This window comes from Bos javanicus, chromosome 3 (genome assembly GCF_032452875.1).
Source record: "Bos javanicus breed banteng chromosome 3, ARS-OSU_banteng_1.0, whole genome shotgun sequence".
Taxonomy (NCBI): Eukaryota; Metazoa; Chordata; class Mammalia; order Artiodactyla; family Bovidae; genus Bos; species Bos javanicus.
This window is the reverse complement of record NC_083870.1, coordinates 51,510,862-51,535,827: the sequence shown is the minus strand read 5'-3', so window position 1 is coordinate 51,535,827 and position 24,966 is coordinate 51,510,862. Positions and strand designations below refer to the sequence as shown.

General features: G+C 37.2%; 1 protein-coding gene across 4 annotated transcripts; it reads left to right on the top strand.

The window, feature by feature from the left end:
* The first annotated feature begins 907 nt into the window (after window positions 1-907).
* C3H1orf146 (chromosome 3 C1orf146 homolog) lies at window positions 908-24,852 on the top strand. 4 transcript variants are annotated; one of them, XM_061411224.1, is made up of 6 exons: window positions 910-1,065; window positions 13,819-13,925; window positions 21,103-21,196; window positions 22,914-23,082; window positions 23,494-23,572; window positions 23,960-24,104. In XM_061411224.1, the coding sequence occupies exons 2-6, from the start codon at window positions 13,857-13,859 to the stop codon at window positions 23,987-23,989; spliced, it is 441 nt and encodes a 146-aa protein (XP_061267208.1). In that variant the 5' UTR covers window positions 910-1,065; window positions 13,819-13,856; the 3' UTR covers window positions 23,990-24,104. The 4 variants fall into 4 exon arrangements, with proteins under 4 accessions (XP_061267207.1, XP_061267208.1, XP_061267205.1 ...); XM_061411221.1 differs by lacking the exon at window positions 23,960-24,104 and adding an exon at window positions 24,232-24,852 and having other exon boundaries at window positions 911-1,060; XM_061411222.1 differs by lacking the exon at window positions 23,960-24,104 and adding an exon at window positions 24,232-24,852 and having other exon boundaries at window positions 911-1,065.
* Window positions 24,853-24,966: the final 114 nt, after the last annotated feature.

Genomic DNA, 24,966 nt, shown 5'->3' with positions numbered 1-24,966 from the left:
ACACTGGAGTGGGTTGCCATTTCCTTCTCCAATGCATGAAAGTGAAAAGTGAAAGTGAAGTCACTCAGTCTTGTCGGACTCTTAGCGACCCCATGGACTGCAGCCTACCAGGCTCCTCCGTCCATAGGATTTTCCAGGCAAGAGTACTGGAGTGGGGTGCCATTGCCTTCTCTAATGTCTCCTCTACTCCTCTGCTATTAGCCTGCTCTGAAACGTGAGGACCTTCCAAGGAGAGGTCCTCCAAACCCTCCTGCCCACACCAGCTGCTGGCTCAATTCCTTGAGTTTGCAAACCCAGGTGGTGTGGCTCCAGCCAGGTCTTGACTCCTCTCATATGTCTTGTCATGTCTTAACTGTCCAAAAGAGGCAGCAAAAGAGTGCATCTAATTTTAATATCATTTATAGAAAACTCCACATTTATTATACAAAATGGCTACCTTATGGTATAATTAATCGTATCACAAGAGTTCCGCAGAGGATTTTTTTCCTGGAGCACTTTCTCTCCATCTTTTATAAAGGAAGACACATAAATCATTTCGTACTCTAGCCATTAGGCTCTAGGCAAATGGTAGTTTTCCTTTTTCCTTATTTTTGAATTTTTACAATTGTGAGCACCAGTGCCTAATAATTTGCTGAGCTTCATTTAGGTTTGAAACAACAGAGTCCCAAGAGGAAATACCCAGACCTCTATACGTTACATTTACAGCCATTAATGAAACCGTATTTTTTCATAATTTGAATAAATTGGAGGTCACTTTGATTTTATGTTCACAGTAGTACTATACGAATTGAGCCTAAATTTAAGAAATTGTGAAAAATCAGTTCAGGGAGCTAAATTTAACGTGAAAAGTCCCTTGCACAGTTTCTCGTATAAGCGCTCCAAACAGGGAGACACGTGGGGCGTGGTTGTTAGTCTGCGGCTGCGCAGAAGCCCTGAGCGCAGAGCCTGCGGAGGCCCTGAGCGCAGAGAACGCGCCTGGGCCTCCTGCGCCGCCAAAAGGGCTTCTCCTGGAAAATTCCTGAATCTTGGGAGCAGCGGAGCTGTCCCTGACAACGTGCAGGTTAGGTGTGTTTGCAAGTTTGGGAATGAGGCTGCTGATAACCTGGTTCTTCTGCCAGTGTGGTTTTTCTCAGTTTTGAAAAACCTTGAGGTAAAGATCAGCGAACAGATCTTTACCTCAGGGATTTGGCGGGTGAGAAAGGATCCTCCGTAGCCTTTTCTTCTTTTGGGAGCTATGTGGAAACGGGTTTTCTCGGCTTGTTCATGTAGGATTCGGGAACTGCTTTCTTTTCCAAACCTCTGACTTCCAGCCCATGATTTATATTCTCCTTCGGTGTAATTTCTAATTTCTTCACACTTCCCACTCCTGGGAGGTTGGGGAAGGGGAGGGGACGGGGTGAGGAAGATTCTTCTAGAAAGTAGGAAATCGAAGAGGCCGTGAAGATTTGTAGGCCAGTCTCTGTCACTTGACTAGTGAGGAGACTGAGCGGTAAAGCAAGTTACAGTAAAGAGGTTATTATGCAATGTTAAATTTATTTAAATTTGAAAACTTGGGAAAGACGAAACCATAACGACAAAAGCCCAGAATATTTGGGCTTTGGACCTGGCATAAGACGCCTTTGATTTTCAGATGAGGAAACAGGCCACCTGGATCAGAAACAAAGGATTTTTTGAAACTTGGTGGCAAAGCAGTAACCAAAGTTTCAGATTCTTGTTGGTTCCTCTGGCCCCCAAATCCCACAGGGATTTGAGAATAACATAGGTAGACCTCGTGAAGGTACATTCAGTTGATTGTGTTAACAGAGTGGATTGTGTTAACACTGAGTGGAAGAACGCTTGTTAATTAATAGTGACAAGCCTGCTTGCCTCATTCCTCAATGTTGCTTATTGCACGTGAAAAATATTCTATACATATCCAGCAAAAACCTGCAGGAACACTAAAGGCCCCTTAAAAATTATCTACCCCATTAATCCCTAATTATTTTCCAAAATGTCTGTATCAATTTACATTCTACCTACCTATGTGTAAGACTCCTTGTTGCTTCATATCCTTGTAAGTTCTTTTTTCTATTTTAATTTTTGTCACTCTTACTGCAGCTGTTCTCAACAGTTCTGTGAGATAATTAAACCTGTAAAACGTGATTTAAGAGATTATTTTCTCATGACTAGTACCATTCTAGATGTATAGAAGAAAAGCAAAATCATGATATATCGTGGATATCTTAGGGAGGGCTAGGCAAACTGTGACCCTTGAGCCAAATCTGGCCTTCCACATTTGGAGCCATGGATAGTTGTGGTTCAAGTGACTGAGAAAAATAAATCAAAGAAAAGTAATACTTGTGATACATGGACATTATATGAAATTCATATCTTAGTGTACATAAAGTTTAAGAAATACAGTCACATTCGTTTGTTTCCTTACTATCTGTAGCTTCTTTCATGAGTCATTGCAACTGAAATTATATGGCTCACAAAGCCTGAAATATTTACTCTCCAGCCTTATACAAAAAAGTTTCCTCACCTTGGTCTAATGGCATTAGAGTTTCATATCCCAGAACCCTAATTAAGAAGGCTCTCATGGGTACAACATGATACCTCCTTGTCATCTTAATATGCATGTAATTTAACTTTTGAGTGTGTTATGAGTGAGCTTTTAAAAAGTAGGTAGAATTTTGACAGGCAGAGATCAAGGTAGTTGTTTCAGATAGAAGAAAATAGTATGGTATAGTAGTGAGGTGAGAAAGTATAGGGTTTCTTTGTTATAGAGGGCAGGATTGACTATATAATTTACAGGCCCAGTGTGAAATGAAAACATAGAACCTTTTGGTTAAAAATTCACATTCTCAAGAAAGCAATAGGAGAATAATAGTGATAAACCAAGTATAGAATCCTTTTAAGTGTGGGGCCCTATGAGACTACACAGATTACATGTCAGTGAAGCTGCCCCTGTTAGTGGGAAGTACTTCTGGAAAGGAAACATGGGGCCAGACTTTGGGAAGAGGAGTTTGAATGCTAGGCTAACAAATTTGGATTTAATTTCTTAAGCTTTAGGAAACCATTGAAGTTTTCTGGACAGAAGAGTGATCTAGCTATAATTCAAGTTTTAGGAAAATTATTTGAGAAGAGTTTGTAGAATAGATTTGAAAGGAGGGTTAGGAGGTAATTAGAGTAGCTCAGGCATGAGATAATAAACATGGTACTAATTGAAAAAGGAAAAGAGCTAGATCTAGATTTGGACTCATTCACTTTTTTTTTTCATTTATTGTGGAAAGAATACTTAATATAGATCTGCCCTCTTAATAAAATTGTAAGTATATATTATAGTGTTGTATACTCCTAGGTGGCACAATAGTAAAGAATCCACTTGCCAAAGCAGGAGACATCAGGGATGTTGGTTCAGTTCTTGGGTTGGGAAGATCCTCTGGAGTAGGAAATGGCAACCCACTCCAGTATTCTTGCCTGGAAAATTCCATGGACAGAAAAGCCTGGCAGGCTACGGTCCATGGGGTCACAAAGAGTTGGACACGACTGACCTATTGAGCACATACACAGTGTTGTACAGCAGATCTCTAGAGCTCATTCATCCATAGAAGAAAATTACCCGAGTATAATAAAAGCCGTAAGTGATGAGCTCACAAGCTAGTAACATGCTCAAAGGTGAAAAAGTGAACATTTTTCCTGTTAAGACCAGGAACAAGGCAGATATGCCCACCTTTACCATTTCCATTCTGCATAAAGTACTAGAAGTCCTGGCCAGATCAGTTAGGCAAGAAAAAACTGTTAGAACTAATATATCAATTCAGTAAAGTTGCAGAGTACAAAATCCACGTACAAAAATCAGTTGCATTTCTGTATACAAACAACAAACTACATGAAAAGGAAATTAGGAAAATAATCCCATTTATAAAAGCACAAAAAGGGTAAAATACTTAGGAATACACTTTACTAAGGAGGTGAAAGACTTGTATACTGAAAACTACAGAACATCAATGAAAGAAATGGAAGAAACAAGTAAATGTGAAAGGTTGTTGTTGAATCACGCGAATACACTGGGATTCTTGGCCCCCGGAGGAGAAGGATTCAATCCGGGGCCAGAGATGAGGCTTGATCACTCAGAGCTTTTGTGTAGTAAAGTTTTATTAAAGTATAAAGGAGATAGAGAAAGCTTCTGACATAGGCGTCAGAAGGGGGCAGAAAGAGTACCCCCTTGCTAGTGTTAACAATGAAGTTATATAATCCAAAGAATATCTGGAGGTTGTAAAGACCTCATCAGACCTACTCCCATAATTTATATTTTAAGATAACACTGTCCTCAGGCAAGATACATCCTTGTAAAGACCAGGTCTACTCCCATAATTAACATTTTAAGATAACAGAAGGTTGAATCCAAAGACTGTCCTTAGGCAGGATACATTATTGTTATATAATCCTAAGGAATGTGGAGAAAGAAAAAAGTTTGTCTTTTCTTCCTCCTTGAGGATTCCAGACCCCTCTCTCCTTGGGGACCCCTAGACTCCCTATCAACCTGCTTAAGAACTGACTCTCTCAATGGAATGATATCTTGCATCCGTGGATTGGAAGACTTAATAACTGTTAACATGTCCAGTCTACCAAAAGTAAACCCATTCATATTCATTCTGTAGGTATATATGCCCTTTGACACCATCCTCTCAGCCTGAATTTCCTAACATGTAAAATTATATAGTCTTTTCCTTTTCACATTTGTTGTTGAAAAACCAAAACTGAAGTTCAGCGCTCAGTTTCTTGTGTTCTCTTTTGAGCATTCCTCGCGTTATAAAATATATATATTTAAATATGTGTATATACACATTCCATATCTAATTGATCTTTTGTTTTGTGATGGTTATGTCTCTATTCAGAGAAGCCTTTAATTTTATTATCAAGTTTGAATCACTTCAGCTTCCTCTCTTTTTTCTCCAAACTGCCTATGCTAGAAGGAAAAGCCTGGTTTGTGGATGCCAATTAAATCAAGTAACAAAATGTTTATAAACTATCTACTGTGGACTAGTATGGAGGAAGAACAAAAATTGAAATATCATTAGAAAAGGCTTCATGGAAATGCTGAGACATAATCTAAACTACAGCATAACCAAAAGATTTGAACCTTCTAAGGAGTGGAAATAACAGACATGAAATTCTGTTACTTATAAGACATGGGCCAGCTTTCTTTTGAGCACCCAAACTTTCTGTTTAAAAAAATAAAAATTACATGTTTAGAAATAACAGTCTAATGTACATTGTGCTTTTTGTTTACCAGTATTTAGCATTTATTGAAGCTTACTATTTAATTAATGCAGTATACATTTCAATAATAATTACTACTTATTATGTGCTCTACTGTTTTACATGATTTATGTATAACACATTGATCTTCTTAATAGCCCTGTGGGGCAGGAAATATTATCCTCATTTTAAGGATGAGCAAACTGCGGCATGAAGAAGTTAAGTGATTTTCCCAAGGTCAGATCATTTACCAGTGGTAGGTAGCAGAGCCAAGGATTTAAATCAGGCAGCCTGGCTCCAGAGCCCACACTTTTAACCAGTACACTATCTTGCTACTTTATGATCTGATTTAATCCTCACAGGAATGTTGTAAAAGAGGGTGTATTCTCTGCATTTTAAATTGGAGACAGCTGAGGTTTAGAGAAGTTAAGTAACTTGCCCAAGTGCATGTCAACTGTTAAGTGACAGAACCAAGATTGGAACCTAGGGTCTTCCCTGGTGGCTCAGTCTGCCTGCAATGCAGGAGACCCAGGTTCAGTCCCTGGGTTGGGAAAATCCTCTGGAGAAGGAAACGGCAACCCACTCCAGTATTCTTGCTTGGAGAATTCCATGGACAGAGGAGCCTGGTGGGCTACAGTCCATGGGGTCACAAAGAGTTGGGCACGACCTGGTGACTAACACTTTACCTTCACTCCAACCCCAGAACTTGTGCTCTTGACCATTATGTTATATTGCCCTGACAATGACTAAGACAGTCTTTTTAAGTAATTTTTAAAAAATAATTACTCATTTTTGGTTGTGCTGAGTCTTCATTGCTGCCTGGGCTTTTCTCTAGAGTCTTCGTTGCTGCCTGGGCTTTTCTCTAGTTTCAGCAAATGGTAACTACTCTTCGTTGCATTGTGTTGCGATGCATGGGCTTTTCATTGTGGTAACTTCTCTTGTCGCCTAGGTTCTAGGGTACGTGGGCTTCAGTAGGTGCAGTTCCCAGACTCCAGAGCACAGGCTCAATAGTTGTGATGCATGGCCTTAGTTGCTCCACAGCATGTAGAATCTTCCTGGATCAGTAATCAAATCTGTGTCTTCTACGTCGGCAGGTGGATTCTTTACCTCTGAGTCACTAGGGAAGCCCTATCATAGTCTTTATAAAAGTAAGCCTAAAACTGCATAGTCTTTATAAAAATAAGCCTAAAACCTTTAAAAAATCTAGATGCTCTTGATCCCATTTACTTTGTGTTTTGATTTTATGTTTGAGAATTCCCAGCATCTGTAGCTCCCAGAGCCATATTGGGTAGATCTCCATGCCAGATAAGCTGTGCTCTCTGAGTTTGTCTCAATTTCTAATCCAAAAAGGTATGCCTATTTGGGGCCTTCTTTCCTCCTTTAAGAACTCACCTTAGTCCTATCTTCTCCTAAATACATAGAATTTATTACTGATATATCCTCATCATGGTAATTTCCATGTTTTAAGAATATGAAAAAAAGCTGCTTCTAACAGAAATTTAGGAGATTCCTGTTTTGATAATTGCTGCTGCTGCTAAGTCGCTTCAGTTGTGTCCAACTCTGTGTGACCCCATAGATGGCAGCCCACCAGGCTCCACCATCCCTGGGATTCTTCAGGCAAGAACATTGGAGTGGGTTGCCATTTCCTTCTCCAATGCATGAAGGTGAAAAGTGAAAGTGAAGTCGCTCAGTCATGTCTGACTCTTAGTGACCCCATGGACTGCAGCCTACTAGGCTCCTCTGTTCATGAGATTTTCCAGTCAAGAGTATTGGAGTGGGGTGCCATTGCCTTCTCCAGTTTTGATAATTAGATATCTTCAATTTCATACTATTGTAAAAGATCTTACCACTTGAAAAAAGATCCTGTAGAAGCAAAGATTGTTTCCTAGTCATATAAGCAGTACAGGTTATTTTATCCAGAAGTTCAATGTGTTTTTCCTTTTGGAAAATAATTGGCATGTGGTAGCTTTGGGGACCTTTTTCAATAACTGTCGAGGTGCTTCAAAAAGGTTATTTTTCACTTTTCATAACGAAAGATTAGCTTTGCTTTCTTTGCTTGATTTCAGCTGTCTGGCATTAATGTTGGTTTTCATAGCAGCAAGAGTAAGCAACTGGTAATGAAGTAGATAGAATTACTGTAGATTTCAGAGTCCCACCACTGGAAACATTTTGAATGGCTCCCGTGTTGAACACCTGTGCTTGGTTTTTTAACACACAGAATTTGCTAATTGAAAAATGATACACTCATTATTATATGTAGCTATATTGTGGTATAATTAATGTGTAATTAATTGTAGTGTATATGATTTTTGATACATTTATACACCTTTGAAATCATCACCACCAATCAATATAATGAATGTAGCCATCATTCCCCAAAGTTTCCTCCTACCCTTTCTAATTCTTCCTTCTGTCATTATTCCTCCATCATCACCATTCTGTTTTCTGTCATTGTGAATTAGTTTGCATTTTCCAGAGCTTTATACAAAGGGAATCATATAGTAATCCTTTTTTTTTTTTGGCTTCTTTTACTCAGCATAATAATTTTTTAGATCCAGGTTGTTGTGTGAATCGGTAGTTCGTTCCTTTACATTGCTGAGTAATACTAGAGTATAGATATATCACAATATCCATTCTTCTGCTGAGGGATATTTGAGTTGTTTCTAGTTGGGGGTATTATGAATAAAGCCTTCGTGTTTACCTCATTGTATAGATCCAGGCTTTCTTTTGCCTTTGTAAAAATACCTAGGAGTGAAATGACTAGATTATATGGTAGGTATATGATTAACTAAATTGCCAAGATATTTTCCACACCGATTGTACCACATATCTTATGAATAGCAGTGTATGAAAGAGTTCCAGTTTCTCCACATCCTTATCAACACTTGATATTGTTGTTGTTGTTTAGTCACTTAGGTCACGTCTGACTCTCTTGTGACCCCATGGACTGTAGTTTGCTAGGTTCCTCTATCCATGAGATTTCCTAGGCAAGAATACTGGAGTCCGTTACCATTTACTTCTTCAGGGGATCTTCCTGATCCAGGGATCAAACCCAAGTCTCCTGCTTGGTGGGTGGATTCTTTACCACTGAGTCACCTGGGAAGCCCTGCCAATTAAATATAAGTGAAAGTGAAATCGCTCAGTCGTGTCCAACTCTTTGCGACCCCATGGACTGTAGCCTACCAGGCTACTCTGTCCATGGCATTTTCCAGGCAAGAATACTGGAGTGGGTTGCCATTTCCTTCTCCAGGAGGTCTTCCCCAACCCAGGGACTGAACCCGGGTCTCCCGCATTGTAGGCAGACGCTTTACTGTCTGAGCCACCAGGGAAGTCTTTTTCAATATAAGGATTAAATATAGGGATAGGGATAAATTAGGGATAGGGTAAGGATTTCGTATCTCTATATCTATTGATAAGTGTATGTGTCACGCATTCTTTTTTTCAAAAAACAACTAAAGAATGCTTCTGCAAAATGAAAAAATAAATCAAGGGAAACATAGCTCTAACATAGGAGAGAGGAGAAAGGAATTCCCAGGATGACAGCTAATGAATCAGACCCAGATCTCCAATTTATGTTGAAGAGGGAAGGCTAGAGTCTACATGAGTGAGAAGAGATCTCTAGGGGAGAAAAATGTAACTGAGGGAGTATTTGTGTTGGAGCATTTGGAAAAAAGTACTGAAAGTTTTGTAAAAGTGATTTATTATTTTGTTTTGGCTTGGTTAAAGGAGTTGACAGAGCATATAATGATGGTAATAATATAATATGTCATATTTATGTTTTCCTATGTAAACTTGATTTTCTTAACTATTCTGAGATAATAGAAATCCTAGTGTTATTCTTCTTGTTGTTTGTCATTATATTCCCATGAAAATATGCTCAAAGACATTGAATGATCACAGTAATAGATAACAAGACTAGATCCCTCGTCTAACTTGTGGTCTTTCTACTACACCATGGGTCTTCTACCAAAAAGTTTGAATGTATGTCTTATATTATTCTCCTAAACTAATTTAATCCATCTCTGTACCTCAGATTTCTTAACACATAAGAAAGGCACATGGCAAAAACCTCCCTCTTCATGGCAGTCAACCAGTAACCCCCTTACTTGTTCCCAGTTTGCTGTGACCTTTATTTTGCTTTGACCTTTATTTTGCTTCTGATATCTGGACTTACTGTTTGAACTTGCTAAAAGTGCTGGGCACTGTGCTCGGCATTGGGAATACAAAGATGAATAAAACATGGTCCCACTGCTTGAGGAGCTTCCAGTGAGAAGTCTTTTCATTGAGAATACAGCTATATAAACAAATATAACTATATTAATGATTGATATAATAAAGATAAGCTTGGAGTACTATAGTTCTACAAAAGGGGAAGGTCCTAATTGCCTGTAGAGAATAGGAAAAGCACAAACTGCTTATTAAAATTACATAGGAATTGTCAAGGAGAGGAGGGGAGTTTTAGTTAAAAAATATGTAAAGGGATGAGATGTGAAAAACGTTTTGTTCAGGACAACAAGTTCTTCAGAATAGCTAGAGTATTTGTAATATGTTGAAGAATGGCAGGACATGAGGCTGAATAGGAAAGAATTTGTATACCTTCAGTTTAGACTTTGTTCTGTAAGCCATGGTGAATTATTGAAGGATTTTTAATTGGGGAGGAATATAATATTTATGGTTTTGAAAGGTAATTCCATGTATTGCAGGATCAGTTGTAATTGGAAAAATTTGCGACCAGATTAAATGCCTAATTTAAATCACCCCAGTGATAATTGAAGGGTAGCAGAAATGCCACCCTAGAATATGCCTTTTTGGCGTAAGGATTATTTTGAGCTGATTATTTTTTTAAAAAAAACAGACACAGAAGAAGCTCTGAAAACAGAGTAGAAGTTACCCTTTTGTGAAGGATATTTACATTTATGAAGGAAATCTTTTGTAGGTGTCTTCGTCTCTGTTTATGGGAAAGTAGCAGCAGGATGATTCTAAATCACAGGAAACTCCTATCAGTGGAAATGGCACCAACCTAAATCTGCATAACAAAACTTACCTTTGGTACTGTGCCTTTCCTAATTGTCAGTTGATAATTCATGTCTGACTCCGTGACTCCATGGATTGTAGCCCACCAGGCTCCTCTGTCCATGGAATTCTCCAGGCAGGAATACTGGAATGGGTTGCCATTCCCTTCTCCAAGGGATCTTCCTGACCCAGAGATCAAACCATGGTCTCCTGCACTGCAGGCAAATTCTTTACTGTCTGAGCCACCAAGGAGTGAAGCCACTGTGTCGTGTCCGACTCTGCAACCCTGTTGACTGTAGCCTACCAAGCTTCTCTGTCCATGGGATTCTTCAGACAAGAATACTGGAGTGGGTTGCCATTTCTTTCTCCAGGGGATCTTCCCGACCCAGGGTCTCCCACATTGCAGATAGACACTTTACCCTCTGAGCCACCAGGGAAGCCCCTTCCATAATTGGCCTCCTCCATGATGTCTTTCTTTTGTCATTAACTTAAAATGGTATTTAAGGTGGTAGCTTGAGCCATCTCAAGGATTTACTCAATTTTTCTGGGTATCTCCCATGTATACATGAGGTATACATGTTAATAAAATTCTGTTTGTGTTTCTCTTATCTGTCTTTTATAATAAGGGAGGGTCTAAGCCAAGAACTCAGAAGGGCAGGGTAGAAATTATTTTTCCTTCCCTATATAATTGTCAAATAAAGTGTGTCATATCTATACAAAAGAAAGTTACCCAGCCTTTACATATTTTTAAAAATACGTAAGGAAAATGCTTATGACACAATGTTAAATGAAAACACTTGAGTGTTTATAAGTCCTAAATATGAGGAGATATATTCACAGATGGAAAGTCTCAAGTTCATAAAAATTTTAGTTTTGGGACTTCTCCAGTGGCCCAGTGGTTAAGACTCCATGCTTCCCCTGCAAGGGGCATGGGTTTGATCCCTCTTCAGGGAACTGAGATCTTGCATGCTACGTGGCATGGCCAAAAAAAGCATTTTTCCAAAACTGTTTTATAGATAAATGCATTTCTAATTTTTAAAAGTCCCTTTAGTAGGGCTTTTTGTTTTGGGTTTCTTTTTTTTTTTTTTTGCATTTTAAATTCAGTTTTATTTAAGTTTAATGTTAATTCCATGCTGTGTTTTGAACAATACAGATTCTATATCTATGGCTCCAGTCAGATATCCAGTAGTAAAAATTAGCTTTAAGATACATACATTGAACAAAAGAGGTTGAGGGAGCTAAGGAGGGTTAGGGGGGAGCCAAAGGGAGAAGGAAGAAGAAACAAACAATTGAACACATATGAAATCTTTTCCATACCACCTTCAGCGCTAACCTGCTTCAGAGGGAGAGTAGAAGTAAGCCGGAGTGAGCAGCCATGGATTGTTGAACTGTTACAAGCACCATGCTTTTCAGCAACATTGCAGCAGAGTTTGAAACACTTTTTACAGCAAAAACATTACAACAAACTCCCCAAACAATCTTTAACCAACAGGGTTTTTTAAAATAATTGACATGATGACTCTAAAATTTATAGGGATGAAAAATGACCAAAGGATAGCTACAGCACAACTGAAAAAGAGTTAAGATGGAGAGACTTCCCATAAAGATATCAAGACTTTTTAAAAATCTATGATAATTAAAAAAACAGTATGACATTGATTTAGGAATAAGCAAATTGAGCGACTAAATAGAATAGAGAACCCAGAAACAGGTCTGTTAATATAGAAACATTGTATGACTAAGGTGGTATTATTAATGACCAGGGGGAGAAAGGAGACTAAATAAACAGTTCTGGGACAACTAGATAGCCATATTTTCAGAAAAATGAAATTGGATCCCTACTTAAGACTCTATACAAAAAATCCGGATGAATAATTAAAGACTTAAATTTGAAAGGCCAAACTAAGAATTTAGAATACAATGAAGGAGAATATTTGACTTTGGAACAGAGAAACAAAAAAGCACTAATCATAAATGAAAAGATTGATAAATTTGACAATATTGAAAATTTTAACTTGTGTGTATCAGATATTACCATAAAGAAGGGAAAGACAAGTACAAACTGGGAGAAAACACACATAGCTAATAAAGACTGATATCCAGAATATGTAAAGAAATCCTACAAATGAAGGAGAAAAGGAAATCTAATAGAAAAATGGGCAAAACTTGTCACAGAAATGGAAATATAGCTTAAGGGTGTTTAGTCTCAATATCAGAAAAGTGCCAAATTCAGACCATAATTAAATTCAGTTTGATGCTACTAGCTTTGCAGTAATTTTCACTTTTATTGCCACCCAACTACCCCAGACATGTATATCTTCAACTTTAGTGCACTGAACAGAATAACAGAATTCTGTTATTACATCATTTTCTTTTATTATCGGGTTGCTAGTATACTATGCTTTGTTGTTGTGTTATTGCTGCCTAGAATGCTTTTTCTTCCCTTAGTGTAGGAATTCTTAAAATGTGGTCCCCAGGCCAGCATCAACAAGCATCACCAGTGTACTTTTTAGAAATGTCCCACCCCTGAACTTTCAAAGGATGTTTGTATGGTAAATAATTGTAAGTTAGAGATAGTTACGTTATTTGCCTCTAGAGCAGAGGGCAGGTATGCTTGCAGTCTCTTTAGAAAAGGTTGGGGCTTTCTGAGCTCTAACTTCCTTTCCTGTAGTGTAACCCCCTGTGTGTACAGATGGCTTTTGTCTCATCACCCCATGGGAACTGCCCTTGGGGAACTGCTAGAAGAAAATGGTGATACTCCTGTTGCTGTGAGTAGAAAACTGTCCTTTGTCTCTAATCCAAGAGTCTTTTGTCTTACCCTATACCCATGAAATTCTTGCAGGTTAACTTTTGAGTTTGCAAGTAGGATAAAATTTCAGATCTTTCACATCTTTCTTCTCTAATGCTCTGAAATGGGAACCATTGCTTGTAATAATTGTTAATGGGGAGCATAATACTGAGTGAGCTTAACACGTAAAGTATAATGAGCTTCCCAGGTAGCGCGGGAGGTGAAGAATCTGCTTGCTAATGCAGGAGATGTAAGAGACGCAGGTTCAATCCCTGGGTCTGAAAGATCCCCGGAGGGCATGGCAATCTACTCCACTATTCTTGCCTGGAGAATCCCATGGACAGAGGAGTCTGATGGGGGTGTAGTCCATGAAGTGAAGTGTTAGTCACTCAGTTGTGCCTGACTCTTTGCAACCCCATGGACTGCAGCCCACCAGGCTCCTCTGTCCATGGGATTTTCCAGGCAAGAATACTGGAGTGTGTAGCCGTTTCCTTCTCCAGGGGATCTTTCCGACCCAGGGATTGAACTCCAGTCTCCTGCATTGCAGGCAGATTCTTTACTTACTGAGGTATAGGGTCTCAAAGAGTCGGACACAACTGAAGTGACTTTAACAAAAACAATGTATAACAAGACAGATACTCTTTTAGTGTCAAATTTTGACTGTCAAGTATTCTTTAGAATGTCTCCATTACCCTAATTTTATTTCTTTCTGAAATTTACTCATTCATCAAGCAAACATTTCTATGTGTTATTTTTGCTGTTATTTTTCTCAGATTGTTGGCACTACCAGAAGCTGATTTGATCCAAAGAGATGGCTGAAAGTGATGGAAAAGAAAAAATAAAATGGACAACCACCATTATTATTAGCTCATCTCTTAAGGTAAAAGAGGCATTTGGGCCATTGATCTTGAATTTAAAATTAAGCAATAGAACAGTATTTTAAAATACCTTTAGCTTGATTATCCAAAGTTGTGTGAATCAGCAAGTATATAATCTAAAATGTATTTTAAAGATAAATTAGGAAGATCACTGCATCCATTTTCCTACTTCTCTAAATATCTCAAAGTTGGACATTTTCTTAAGTTTTTCTTTTTTTTTTTTCTCACTAAGCCTATTCTAAGAGATGTTAAATGATTCCAAAAACAACAATTCATATGAACATATATTACTTAAGGTTTTTTGGAGAAGTAAACAACAGGAACTGACCTGTCTAGACTTAGTAGCATTGAGAGGAGACTCCCTACAGCTTGAAGGAGGAAGGAATGGGAAGTTGAATGCCTGAGGGCAATTGATCAGTGTTTTAACTCTGCAACTAGCAGGATTATCTAACCCTTTCCCAGATGTTTATCTTATGGATACCACCTAATGTCTAGAATGAGGGGGCAAGAGATGATTCTTCATGGTAAAGAAGAGAGAGAGGTTAGAATAAGACTTTGAGTATGATTTTTTAAAATCTACCCTGTTCTTTCATTGTTGCCTCACGCTGCCCTCTGCTTTGTTGGCTTCAGCCATCTAGCTCCATACCCGTTTTAAGACAGCCTTAAGTTTCACTGGAATTTTTCATGCTTCTTTTTGTTAGATTTCTGGAATCCATATTTTTCTCCCATATTTCTCTTGTTTCTTTAGCTTTGTCAGAGTGATTGTAAGAGAGGAAGACAGCAACCAATTCTAATTTGCCAAAAACAACTGCTTTTATTTATTATGTTTTATCTATCTTATTTTATGCTATTTGTCTCACCTTTTCTGTTTTTTTTTTTTTTTTGCCTCTTTTTGTATTGATTGTTAATATTGTCTCATTTTTTTTTTCTTTAACTAGCTTTGGAAGTTATATGCTCTATTTCTGTTTTTTAATAGTTACCCTAGAAAATTTAACATACATACATACTTAGCCCAACAAAGTCCAAAGTAAATAATAAATTTTTATTGTTGTTTTTGATGTTCAATCACTCAGTTGTGTCTGACTCTTTACAACTTCATGCATGGACTGCAGCATCCCAGGCCCCTCTGTTCTCTACTACCTCCCAAAGTTTGCTCAAATTCTTGTCCATAGAGTGGGTGATGCTATTTAACCGTCTTATCCTCTGTTGCTCCTTCTCTTTCTGCCCTCAATCTTTCCCAGCATCAGAGTCTTTTCCAATATGTTGGCTGTTTGCATCAGGTAGCCAAAGTATTGAAGCTTTAGCTTTAGCAACAGTCCTTCCAATGAATATACAGGGTTGATTTCCTTTAGGATTAACTAGTTTGATTTCCTTGCAGTTCAAGGGACTCTCAAGAGCCTTCTCTAGTACCATAATTCAAAAGCATTAATACGTCAGTGCTCATCCTTCTTTATGTCCAACTTACATCCATACATGACTACTGGAGAAACCATAGCTTTGACTAGACGGACCTTTGTTGGCAAAGTGATGTCTTTGCTTTTTAATATGCTGTCTAGGTTTGTCAAAGCTTTCCTCCAAGAAGCAAGTGTCTTTTAATTTCATGGCTATAGTCACTGCAGTGATTTTGGAGCCTAAGAAAATAAAATCTGTCTCTGCTTCCACTTTTTTCCCTTCTGTTTGCCATGAAGTGATGGGACTGGATGCCATGATCTTGTTTTTTTAATGTTGAGTTTCAGGCCAGCTTTTTCAGTCTCCTCTTTTATCCTCCTCAAGAGGCTCCTTAGTTCCTCTTCACTTCCTGCCATTAGGGTGGTATCATCTCCATATCTGAGGTTGTTGATATTTCTCCTGGCAATCTTGATTCCATCTTGGGCTTCACCCAGCCTGGCATTTTGCATGATGTACTGTGCATGTAGGTTAAATAGGATGACATTATACAGCCTTGTCATACTCCTTTCCCAATTAGGAACCAGTCCATTGTTCCATGTCTGGTTTTAACTGTTGCTTCTTGACCCGCATACAGGTTTCTCAGGAGACAGATAAGGTGGTCTGGTACTCCCATCTCTAGTAATTTTCCAGTTTGTTGTGATCCACACAGTTTTCAGCATAGTCAGTAAAGCAGCAGTAGATGTTTTTCTGGAACTCCCTTGCTTTTGCCATGATCCAACGAACATTGACAGTTTGATCTCTGGTTCCTCTGCCTCTTTGAAATCCATCTTGAAATCCATCTGAAAGTTCTTGGCTCACCTACTGCTGAAGCCTAGCTTGAAAGATTTTGAGCATAACCTTGCTAGCATGTGAAATGAGCACACTTGTACAGTATTTTGAACATTCTTTGGCATTACCCTTCTTTGGGATTGGAATGAAAACTGACCACTTCCAGTCCTGTGGCCACTGATGAGTTTTCTAAATTTACTGACATATTGAGTGCAGCACTTTAACAGCAGCATCATTTAGGATTTTAAATAGCTCAGCTGGAATTCCATCAGTTCCACTAGCTTTGTTTGTACTAATGCTTTTTAAGGCCCATTTGACTTCACATAACTGGTAAAGAATCTGTGTGCAATGTGGGAGACCTGGGTTGGGAAGATCCCCTGGAGAAGGGAAAGGCTACCCATTCTAGTATTCTGGCTTGGAGAATTCCATGGACTTTATAGTCCATGGGGTCGCAAAGAATCGGACACGAGTGAGCGACTTTCACTTTCACTGACTTCACGCTCCAGGATGTCTGGCCTTAGGTGAGTCACCACAACATCATGATTATCTGGGTTATTAAAACCTTTTTTGTATAGTTCTGTATGTTCTTGCCACCTCTTCTTAATCTCTTCTGCTTCTGTTAGGTCCTTACATTTCTGTCCTATATTGTGCCCATCCTTACATGAAATGTTCCCTTGATATCCAGTTTTCTTGAAGAGATCTTTAATCTTTCCCAATCTATTATTTTCCTCTCTCTTTGCATTGTTCATTTAAGAAGGCCTTCTTATCTCTCCTTGCTATTCTCTGGAACACCGCATTTTTTGGGGTCTATTTTTCCCTTTCTCCCTTGCTTTTCACTTCTTTCTCCAGCTATTTGTAAAGCCTCCTCAGACAACCACTTTGCCTTCTTGCATTTATTTTTCTTTGGAATGGTTTTGGTCACTGCTTCCTGTACAATGTTATGAACCTCTGTCCCTAGTTCTTCAGGCACTCTATCTACCAGATCTAAATCTTTAAACCTATTCATCACCTCCACTGTATAATCATAGGGATTTGATTCAGGTCATACATGAATGGCATTGTGCTTTTCCCTACTTTCTTCAATTTAAGCCTGAATTTTGCAATAAGGAGTTTAAGATCTGAGCCACAGTCAGCTCCAGGTCTTGTTTTTTACTGACTATATAGAGCTTCTCCATCTTTGGCTACAAAAAACATAATCAGTTTGATTGTGGTGTTGATCATCTGGTGATGTCCACGTATAGACTCATCTCTTGGGGTGCTGGAAAAGGCTGTTTGCTACTTATCTTCCTCTTACATGACAAATAAATCTTAGAATACTAATTCCAGTCACCCTCTTCTGTATTGTATTTGTTGTTATCATATAGTTTAAATTCTCTCAATTTTTTAACTCCACAAAACATTATTTTCTAAAGTTAGTAATTATTTAGATTTACTCATGTCTTTGTTACTTTCTTTGCTCTTCTTCTTTTGGCTCAAACCTTCTGTTTTGGATCATTTTCCTTTTAATCTGAATAATATAATTTAGAAATTACCTCAATGAGGACCATCTCAGTCTTCCTCTCAAAATACAGTTGACCCTTGAACAACGTGGGGGTTATAGGCACTGATTCCTGCACAGTTGAAAACTCACCTTTAACTTTACATTTGACCCATTGTATCAGCAGCTCTGTGTGTGAGGATTCAGTGAACCTCAGATTGTGTAATATATGTATTTATTGAAAAAATCTACATATAAATGGACCCACACAGTTCAAATCTGTGTTGTACAAGAATCTACTGTATTTTTGTTTCCCCCTTGATCTTGAAAGATGTTTTAAAAATCAATTTAACTGAGGTGGGACTTACATACAATAAAATACACACATTTAAAGTGTAAGCTTAATGAATTTAGACAAATGTGTATACCTGTGTAACCATCACCCCAGAATATATAGAACGTTTTCATCACTCCAGAAAATTACTTCATGCCCTTTTATAATCAGTCCTTTATCCAGTTCCCTGCCTCAAGCAACTGTTGATCTGATTTATCTCAGATTTATAGTAAGTTTTGTCTGTTGTAGTTGTTCAGTTGCTCAGTCATGTCCAACTCTTTGCAACCCCATCAACTGCAGCACGCCAGGCTCCCTGTCCTTCACTATCTCCTGTAGTTTGCTCAGATTCATGCCCACTGATCGGTGATGCTGTCTAACCATCTCATCCTGTGCCACCCCCTTCTTCTTTTGCCTTCAATCTTTCCCAGTGAAAGTCACTCAGTCATGTCCAACTCCTCGAGACCCCATGGACTGTATAGTCCAGGGAATTCTCCAGGCCAGAATACTGGAGTGGGCAGTAGTTCCCTTCTCCAGGGGATCTTCCCAACCCATGGATCGAACCCAGGTCTTCCGCATTGAGGGCAGATTCTTTACCAGCTGAGCCACAAGGGAAGCCCAGTCTTTCCCAGCATCAAGGACTTTTCTAGTGAGTCATCTCTTTGCATCAGGTGGCTAAAGTATTAGAGCTTGTTTCTCCATCAGTCCTTCCAGTGAATATTCAGGGTTGATTTCCTTTAGGATTGACTGGTTTGATCTGTTACATCCTTTTATATAATTTCTAATTTTTTACCAAAATTCTCAATCTTGCATTTTATCTCCTTGAATATAGTAAATAGCTATTTTAAGGTACACATGTAACTTTACTGTATGTCCTGTTACTGTTTCTATTACTTGTTGTTTCTCATAGTTCTCTTTTCATGTAATTTTGTCTCTTTATATGTTTGATTATTTTTGATTGTTGGAATTTGTATTTGAAAAAAAAGTGTTTGTAGAAATTATTTGAGGCCTAGAATAGTGTTATATTCCTCTAGAGAAACCTTAATTCTGAGAGAAAATTAAACCTTTAATTCTCTAAGCAGGGTTTCCAGATAAAATATAGGACACTCAGTTAAACTTAAAATTTGTTTCAGGTAAATAATGAATTTAGTTTAAGTTCAGCCCAAATATTGCATGGGACATACTTACATTAATACTAAAATATCATGTTTATCTGAAATTGAAATTTAACTGGATGTTTTATATTTTTATTTGCAACTGGATGTTCTATATTTTTATTTGCTGATGTGGCCACCCAGCTTCTATTGTATATAATAAAGGAGCTTATGTCCTGTTCATTTCAGTGATACTTGTTATGTTTGAATTGAGAAAATATTCAGATAATTTTCTTTGTTCTGTAGCTGCAGTGAGGAGACCTAATTGAGAAGAGTTGCTCTAGGGAGTGCTTCTGCAAGGTGCTTGGGAACACTAGTAATACAGTATCACTTTAATCCAATTTTAGGGATTGAAATGGTTTGAAGCTAGGCTGCAGCCCCTGTGAGAGCTGTTCCACTTTTGTCAAATGCTCTCTTCAGCCTCTCATCTGTCTCTTCCTGAATTGACAGATGCCCTCAGGGGAGAAAATGGCCTAAATGCCTGTCTCTTATCTTTGAATTTCTGTATAGGTCTTGGTCTTGTAATTTTTCACTATCCTGCTAGCTCTCTGATGCATTCAAGCAGATTTTTTAAAAATTTCCAGCTTTTCTAGATGCTTTCAGCAGGAGAGTTGGCCTAAATTACTTAATCTGCCATCACTGGAAGCAATATATAATTTGAAAACAGCAGAAAACTCATGGGAAGAGTCTTAATTGAACTCTAGGTCAGAATCTGAGTAGCATAAAATACTCTATCTTTAGGAAGGAATCAAGTATTTGGTACCTAATTCCAACCTGTGTACTTAAAATATACACAGGCAAATATATAATAATAATGAGGCAAAATATAAAATGTAAGGGATTTCTATCTACTTGGAGACTAACAAGCTTGAGTTTTAACCAGTCAGTAAATACTATGAACCACTTATATTTTAATGCTTTGCTCAGTCGCTTCAGTGGTGTCCAACTCTTTGCAACCCAGTGAACTGTATCCCGCCAGGCTCCTCTGTCCATGGGATTTTCCCAGCAAGAGTACTGGAGTGGGTTGCCATGCCCCTCATCCAGGGGATCTTCCTCTTGTGTCTTCTGCATTGCAGGCAGATAATGAATGCTAAGCCACTGGGGAAGTGCTTTAGGCAATATCTAATTGTTAATAGCTTCTTTTATAACTGTACCACTTAAAGATTTGATCATTGAGACACTAAATGTGGTCCCTCTATGGAGAAAAAAACTTAAAAAAAAAAGTAAAAATATTTAGTTCTCCTGGAATAAACTGTGGGTTTGGAAATGAGTTGTGTTACTACGGCTGTTACTTAAGGAAAAAATTAAGGACAATATGAAAGAATTTAAACTATAAGAGCAAACACAAACTTCTTTTTAAAAAACAACTTAAAGATGGATTCTGACATGCATTAATGAATAAATAGAAGGTGACGTGTTTCTTAGATGTGGTGCGTTAGATGACTGACACAACCGTGAAGTGCCGTACAGAAAACTACAAAGACAATCAATTCTCCAGTTCATCTGTTTACAGTTACCTTTAGTAAACTTTTCAAATGTTGTAAGCACTTAGGTGAGTTAGAAAATATGTATGAAGACAATAGGACTTTTGGTTTAAATACTAAGCATCTAATTTCTAGGCCTCAAATATTTCTAATTTCCTATTTATCCACATAATTATGGGTATGTGAAGAATCCATCTTCAAGTTGCTTTTTAAAAAGAAGTTTGTGTTTGCCCTTATAGTTTAATTCTTTAATATTGTCCTTAGTTTCTTCCCTAGGTAACATAACTAGTACACAACTCATTTCCAAACCCATAGTGTATTTCAGGAGAACTAAATATTTTTAGTTTTTTTTTAAGTTTTTTTCCTCCATAGAGACAGCACATTTAGTGTCTCAATGATCAAATCTTTAAGTGTACAGTTATAAAAGAAGCTATTAAACTTCATGTTTTTTCATTAACTTTAATTAACTATTAAAAAGATGTTTTAAGTCTGTATTTCTGAAAATTTTTTTTTAAGAGTTACGAAGTTGCAGCTGCCCTAGAAAATCGAAGCCACAAGGTTAGGTATTCAAATTCAGTGGAGAATGGATCAATTATATTTTCTCTTTCTGGTACAGTATATTTGCTGACTTCCTTGATTTAAGTTTGTTAATAAATACGTGCACGTAAATTCTAATTATTCAGTAGTTCAGTAACGAAGTAATAAGCTTAAGGTGTTATTTTTTGGGAAAGGTGAATGTGTAATAAAACTTTGTTATTCCTGCAAAAGCAGTACATGTGGCCAATTACAAAATACATTCCTTTTTAGATTACAATTGTTGAACTAAAGTTAAATCACTGAAGTCTAGTAGAGGATGGTACAAACTACTTGCTTTGAAACTAACATGAAAGTACAACAAAGCCACCCTCCCTAACAATCAACATTTAAAATATTACTCATATTAATGAAGAAGCTAGCATCATATTGATCAAAATCCATATATAAAAACAATGCAGGATGTAAAGCAATCATCCTTCAATTAAAAAAATTAGGTGGGAAAAAAAACAATATAGGAGAATGTTTTTCATGATTTTGTACAAGAGTTTACTGAACATAATATAAACAAATACTAACTAAAAGAACCAAATGGGGACACATGTTCCTGAAATCATAAAACTATACAACTGTGAGTCATAGGCAAAGGAATTAGATTAGGATATGAGAAAACTGGGGACATGGGAAGGGGGCAGCTCTACTTGTGCTTAGAAAATGACAGAAGTGTTAAGATGTGGAGGTAAAGGATTTTATTAGAATGGTTATGAATAGACCAGTTCTCTAACAGAGATTTTGGAAGACAAGCACTTTCAAAAGCTCCTAGAAATAGACATCCAAGCTGAAAATGGTCCAACCTCACATTCATCCTTCCTGGTTGGATAGAGAGCCCTCTAGAGAGAAGTAAAATATTTTTGGTAAATACCTACTCTGTTGTATGCTTTGGTCACTTTATATACATTCTCTTATTTAATCCTTTTAACAAACCTATCAAAGAACTATTATTCCAGCCTTACAGATGAGGTAATTTAGATTCAGAAAGGTTATATAAATTTTTAGCGTTAAGTTCATTCAATTAGTATAATCACATAGTTATTTACTTCCTGAGATTGTGTCTTCCACTCATCTTTTAAAGAGCTAATCAGATTAAGCTTCTCTTCTGGACCATTCTTTTTTTGGGAGGTTGGGGGAAGACTGCCACATGGCATGCAGGATCTTAGTTCCCCGACCAGGGATCGAACCTGTGCCCTCTGCAGTGGAAGCACTGAATCCTAACCAGCAGACTACTAGGGAAGCCTTCTGGAGCATTCTTCTACACTTGATACTGTTTCAGAGACCCTAGATATCTGCTCCTGAGTGTGTTAATTTATATAATGGTTTATGTTATGATACAAAAGATTCTCCAAGGAATAACTAAAAGTTTGCTTAAAACTACTTTTCTTTAGTTGATTTCCAGCTTTTAAAAATTATAACATGAAAAATTAACATGTAACTAAAATTAGGCCTTACTTTCATTGTGGATAGTGCCTTAAAGGAAAAAAAAAATGGTTACTGACCCAGAAAGGGTTCTCCCCTTAAATATTTAGATTGTCATCCTTTTATTACAGAGCACTTCAAAGAACTACCTAATTATTTTGCTGTGTAAGACTTTTGTTATAGTGATTTCCATCTGTTATGGGTTTAAGGCCTGGACACTTACATATATGTTTAACTTATTTTTGTTGATTTTACTAAATTTATAAAAAATTTTATTAATATGACAAAGTGACATTTTATATTACGTTCACCTCTCCTAGGAGTTGCATTTTTATTGATGGATGCTAGAGAATGCTTTATGTCTGCTGAAGAAACATTTCTAGCCAAAATTGAGAAGTTTATTAACATTCACCAAAATAGTTTTTTGGTTCTGTTTGCTGCCCTGCATGGACCTGAAGAATGGAAACTGATGTTCAGGATTCAGCAGAGGTATGGACAGTAACACTACAGACCTGTTTTCCTTAAGTTATTTTATGTACTTCAGTTCTGAATTGTTTCAGGCAAGTGAATTATGTTTTGCCAAAAGATAAACTTTATAATGTTAACCTTTCATTTTTAATACAACGCAGGCCAAAGAGCTCTTCTATGAATGAGGGTGACAAGTTTCAGAATGCATGCTGATTTATGGAATTCTTCAGCAAGACTAAATCAGAAGTGGAACACTTTTTAGTCAATTAAGTTCTGGTTTTAAAGCCATTTTAAATCCTCTGTAGAATAAGGCAGGCATGAATGAATAAACAAATGACAAACAATAAAGGATTTTTGTCTCTTCTTTCCACTTAGGATAACAAATTTAAGTCATATGATCTATTTAACTTAAACGATTTTTTTCTCCCCCAGATTCCTGGGTAGTAACTTACGGATACTTCCAGTACACAACACAGTAAATGCGATTAATCTTATGTGCACCATAGCTAAGGTAAGTCACCTGAGGAAAATGACATACATACATACACACTGATAAACTTTGAGATTCTTCACTTCAAAGTGCATTCCCTATTCAATGGAACTGACAAATATTGTTTCCCTTAGAGAAGTTGCTATTTCCAAACACATGCAACTCTTTCCCAAGCCTGAACTTGGCCTCTCAAGTCTTCTCAATTCCAGTAGCAACTATCAGAATCACTCATTTACGTCAAAAGATCATTTGGTCATATATACATTGTGTTGGCCCTACTGGTTACTTAAATCTTCTTTCAAATTCTCAAGTATAAATATTGGTAGTCATGAACTGTCAGAGTGCAAACATGCTATTTTATAACTTGACTAGTTTCCACTGTTCTTTTCATGCTTGTTCTCCATAAAGTGTGCTCCCAACTCCCATAGGCAGAGTTAGGTGTTCCTTACTCTTTTACTTGGAACAGATCCCTGTTGAAGCAATTCTTAATAGTATTCTACTTTTCTGGTTTGCATGTTTGAAATTCCATAAAGACAAATATCAGGTATTTTTCTATTACTCTAATCACTCATACATAGTACTGATTAATACTTGTTGAATAAGTTAGGTATTTTATGATGTGACCCTGTAAAAAATACCTTATTTCTTAAATAATGTTGCATGTTTGTATCTTCTTCCAGATCACCTCCAAATCATACATAGATAGCATCTGCTACAGAATGATAACAACTAAAGCTTACATCATTGAGCAAAGTCCTGTGTGGAAAACACTTCAAAAGATAAAACTGAGTAGTGATACATTTAACCCAAATTAGATTATCAACTATAAATGTTCTTTGGGAAGGATATTAAAATAAAATACATATAATTAAAAATGATTTTACTTTCAGAGTTCTGTTAATTCCTTTAATAATGTTCAAAAAATATTGGTACATGTATATAAAACTTAGATTGAAGCTTCTTAATGATACAAATTAAGTTGGAAGAAGAAATGTTTAATTGCAAATAAGCAGCCCCTTGGGTTAAAGAAAAAGTCATATATACCTTTTTATAATACAAGCCACTATTTCTAAAATTAATCTTCACAGGTACTTTTACACTGTAACTACTGCTGGAAAGCTGGTGATAGAGGACTCTGCCCTCTAAGACTCCTGAGGCAGGGAAAAAAAGGGAAATTAGGAGTAGTACACAGACTCAGAATTTTTCTCTAAGCTCCTACAGTGCTATGATAGCCAGTTTAACACTAGGAGTTCTAAAATAGCATCTAACTGGAACATAAAGTGTATCAGAATTTTTATAAACTCACAACTGTATGGATAAAGGTAATTCCAGTACATTTTATGAAATCATAAAATTATTGATTCGTATTAGATTTTTCAACAGTAGTATTTAAAATACACATGGGCATTATTTAC

Excerpts from the sequence above, each read along its gene's own strand:
- C3H1orf146 (XM_061411221.1), top strand. The coding sequence starts at position 13,857 with ATGGCTGAAAGTGATGGAAAAGAAAAAATAAAATGGACAACCACCATT. Across the intron at positions 21,197-22,913 it reads AATTATATTTTCTCTTTCTG|GAGTTGCATTTTTATTGATG; the intron begins GTACAGTATATT and ends CACCTCTCCTAG. Across the intron at positions 23,083-23,493 it reads ATGTTCAGGATTCAGCAGAG|ATTCCTGGGTAGTAACTTAC; the intron begins GTATGGACAGTA and ends TTTCTCCCCCAG.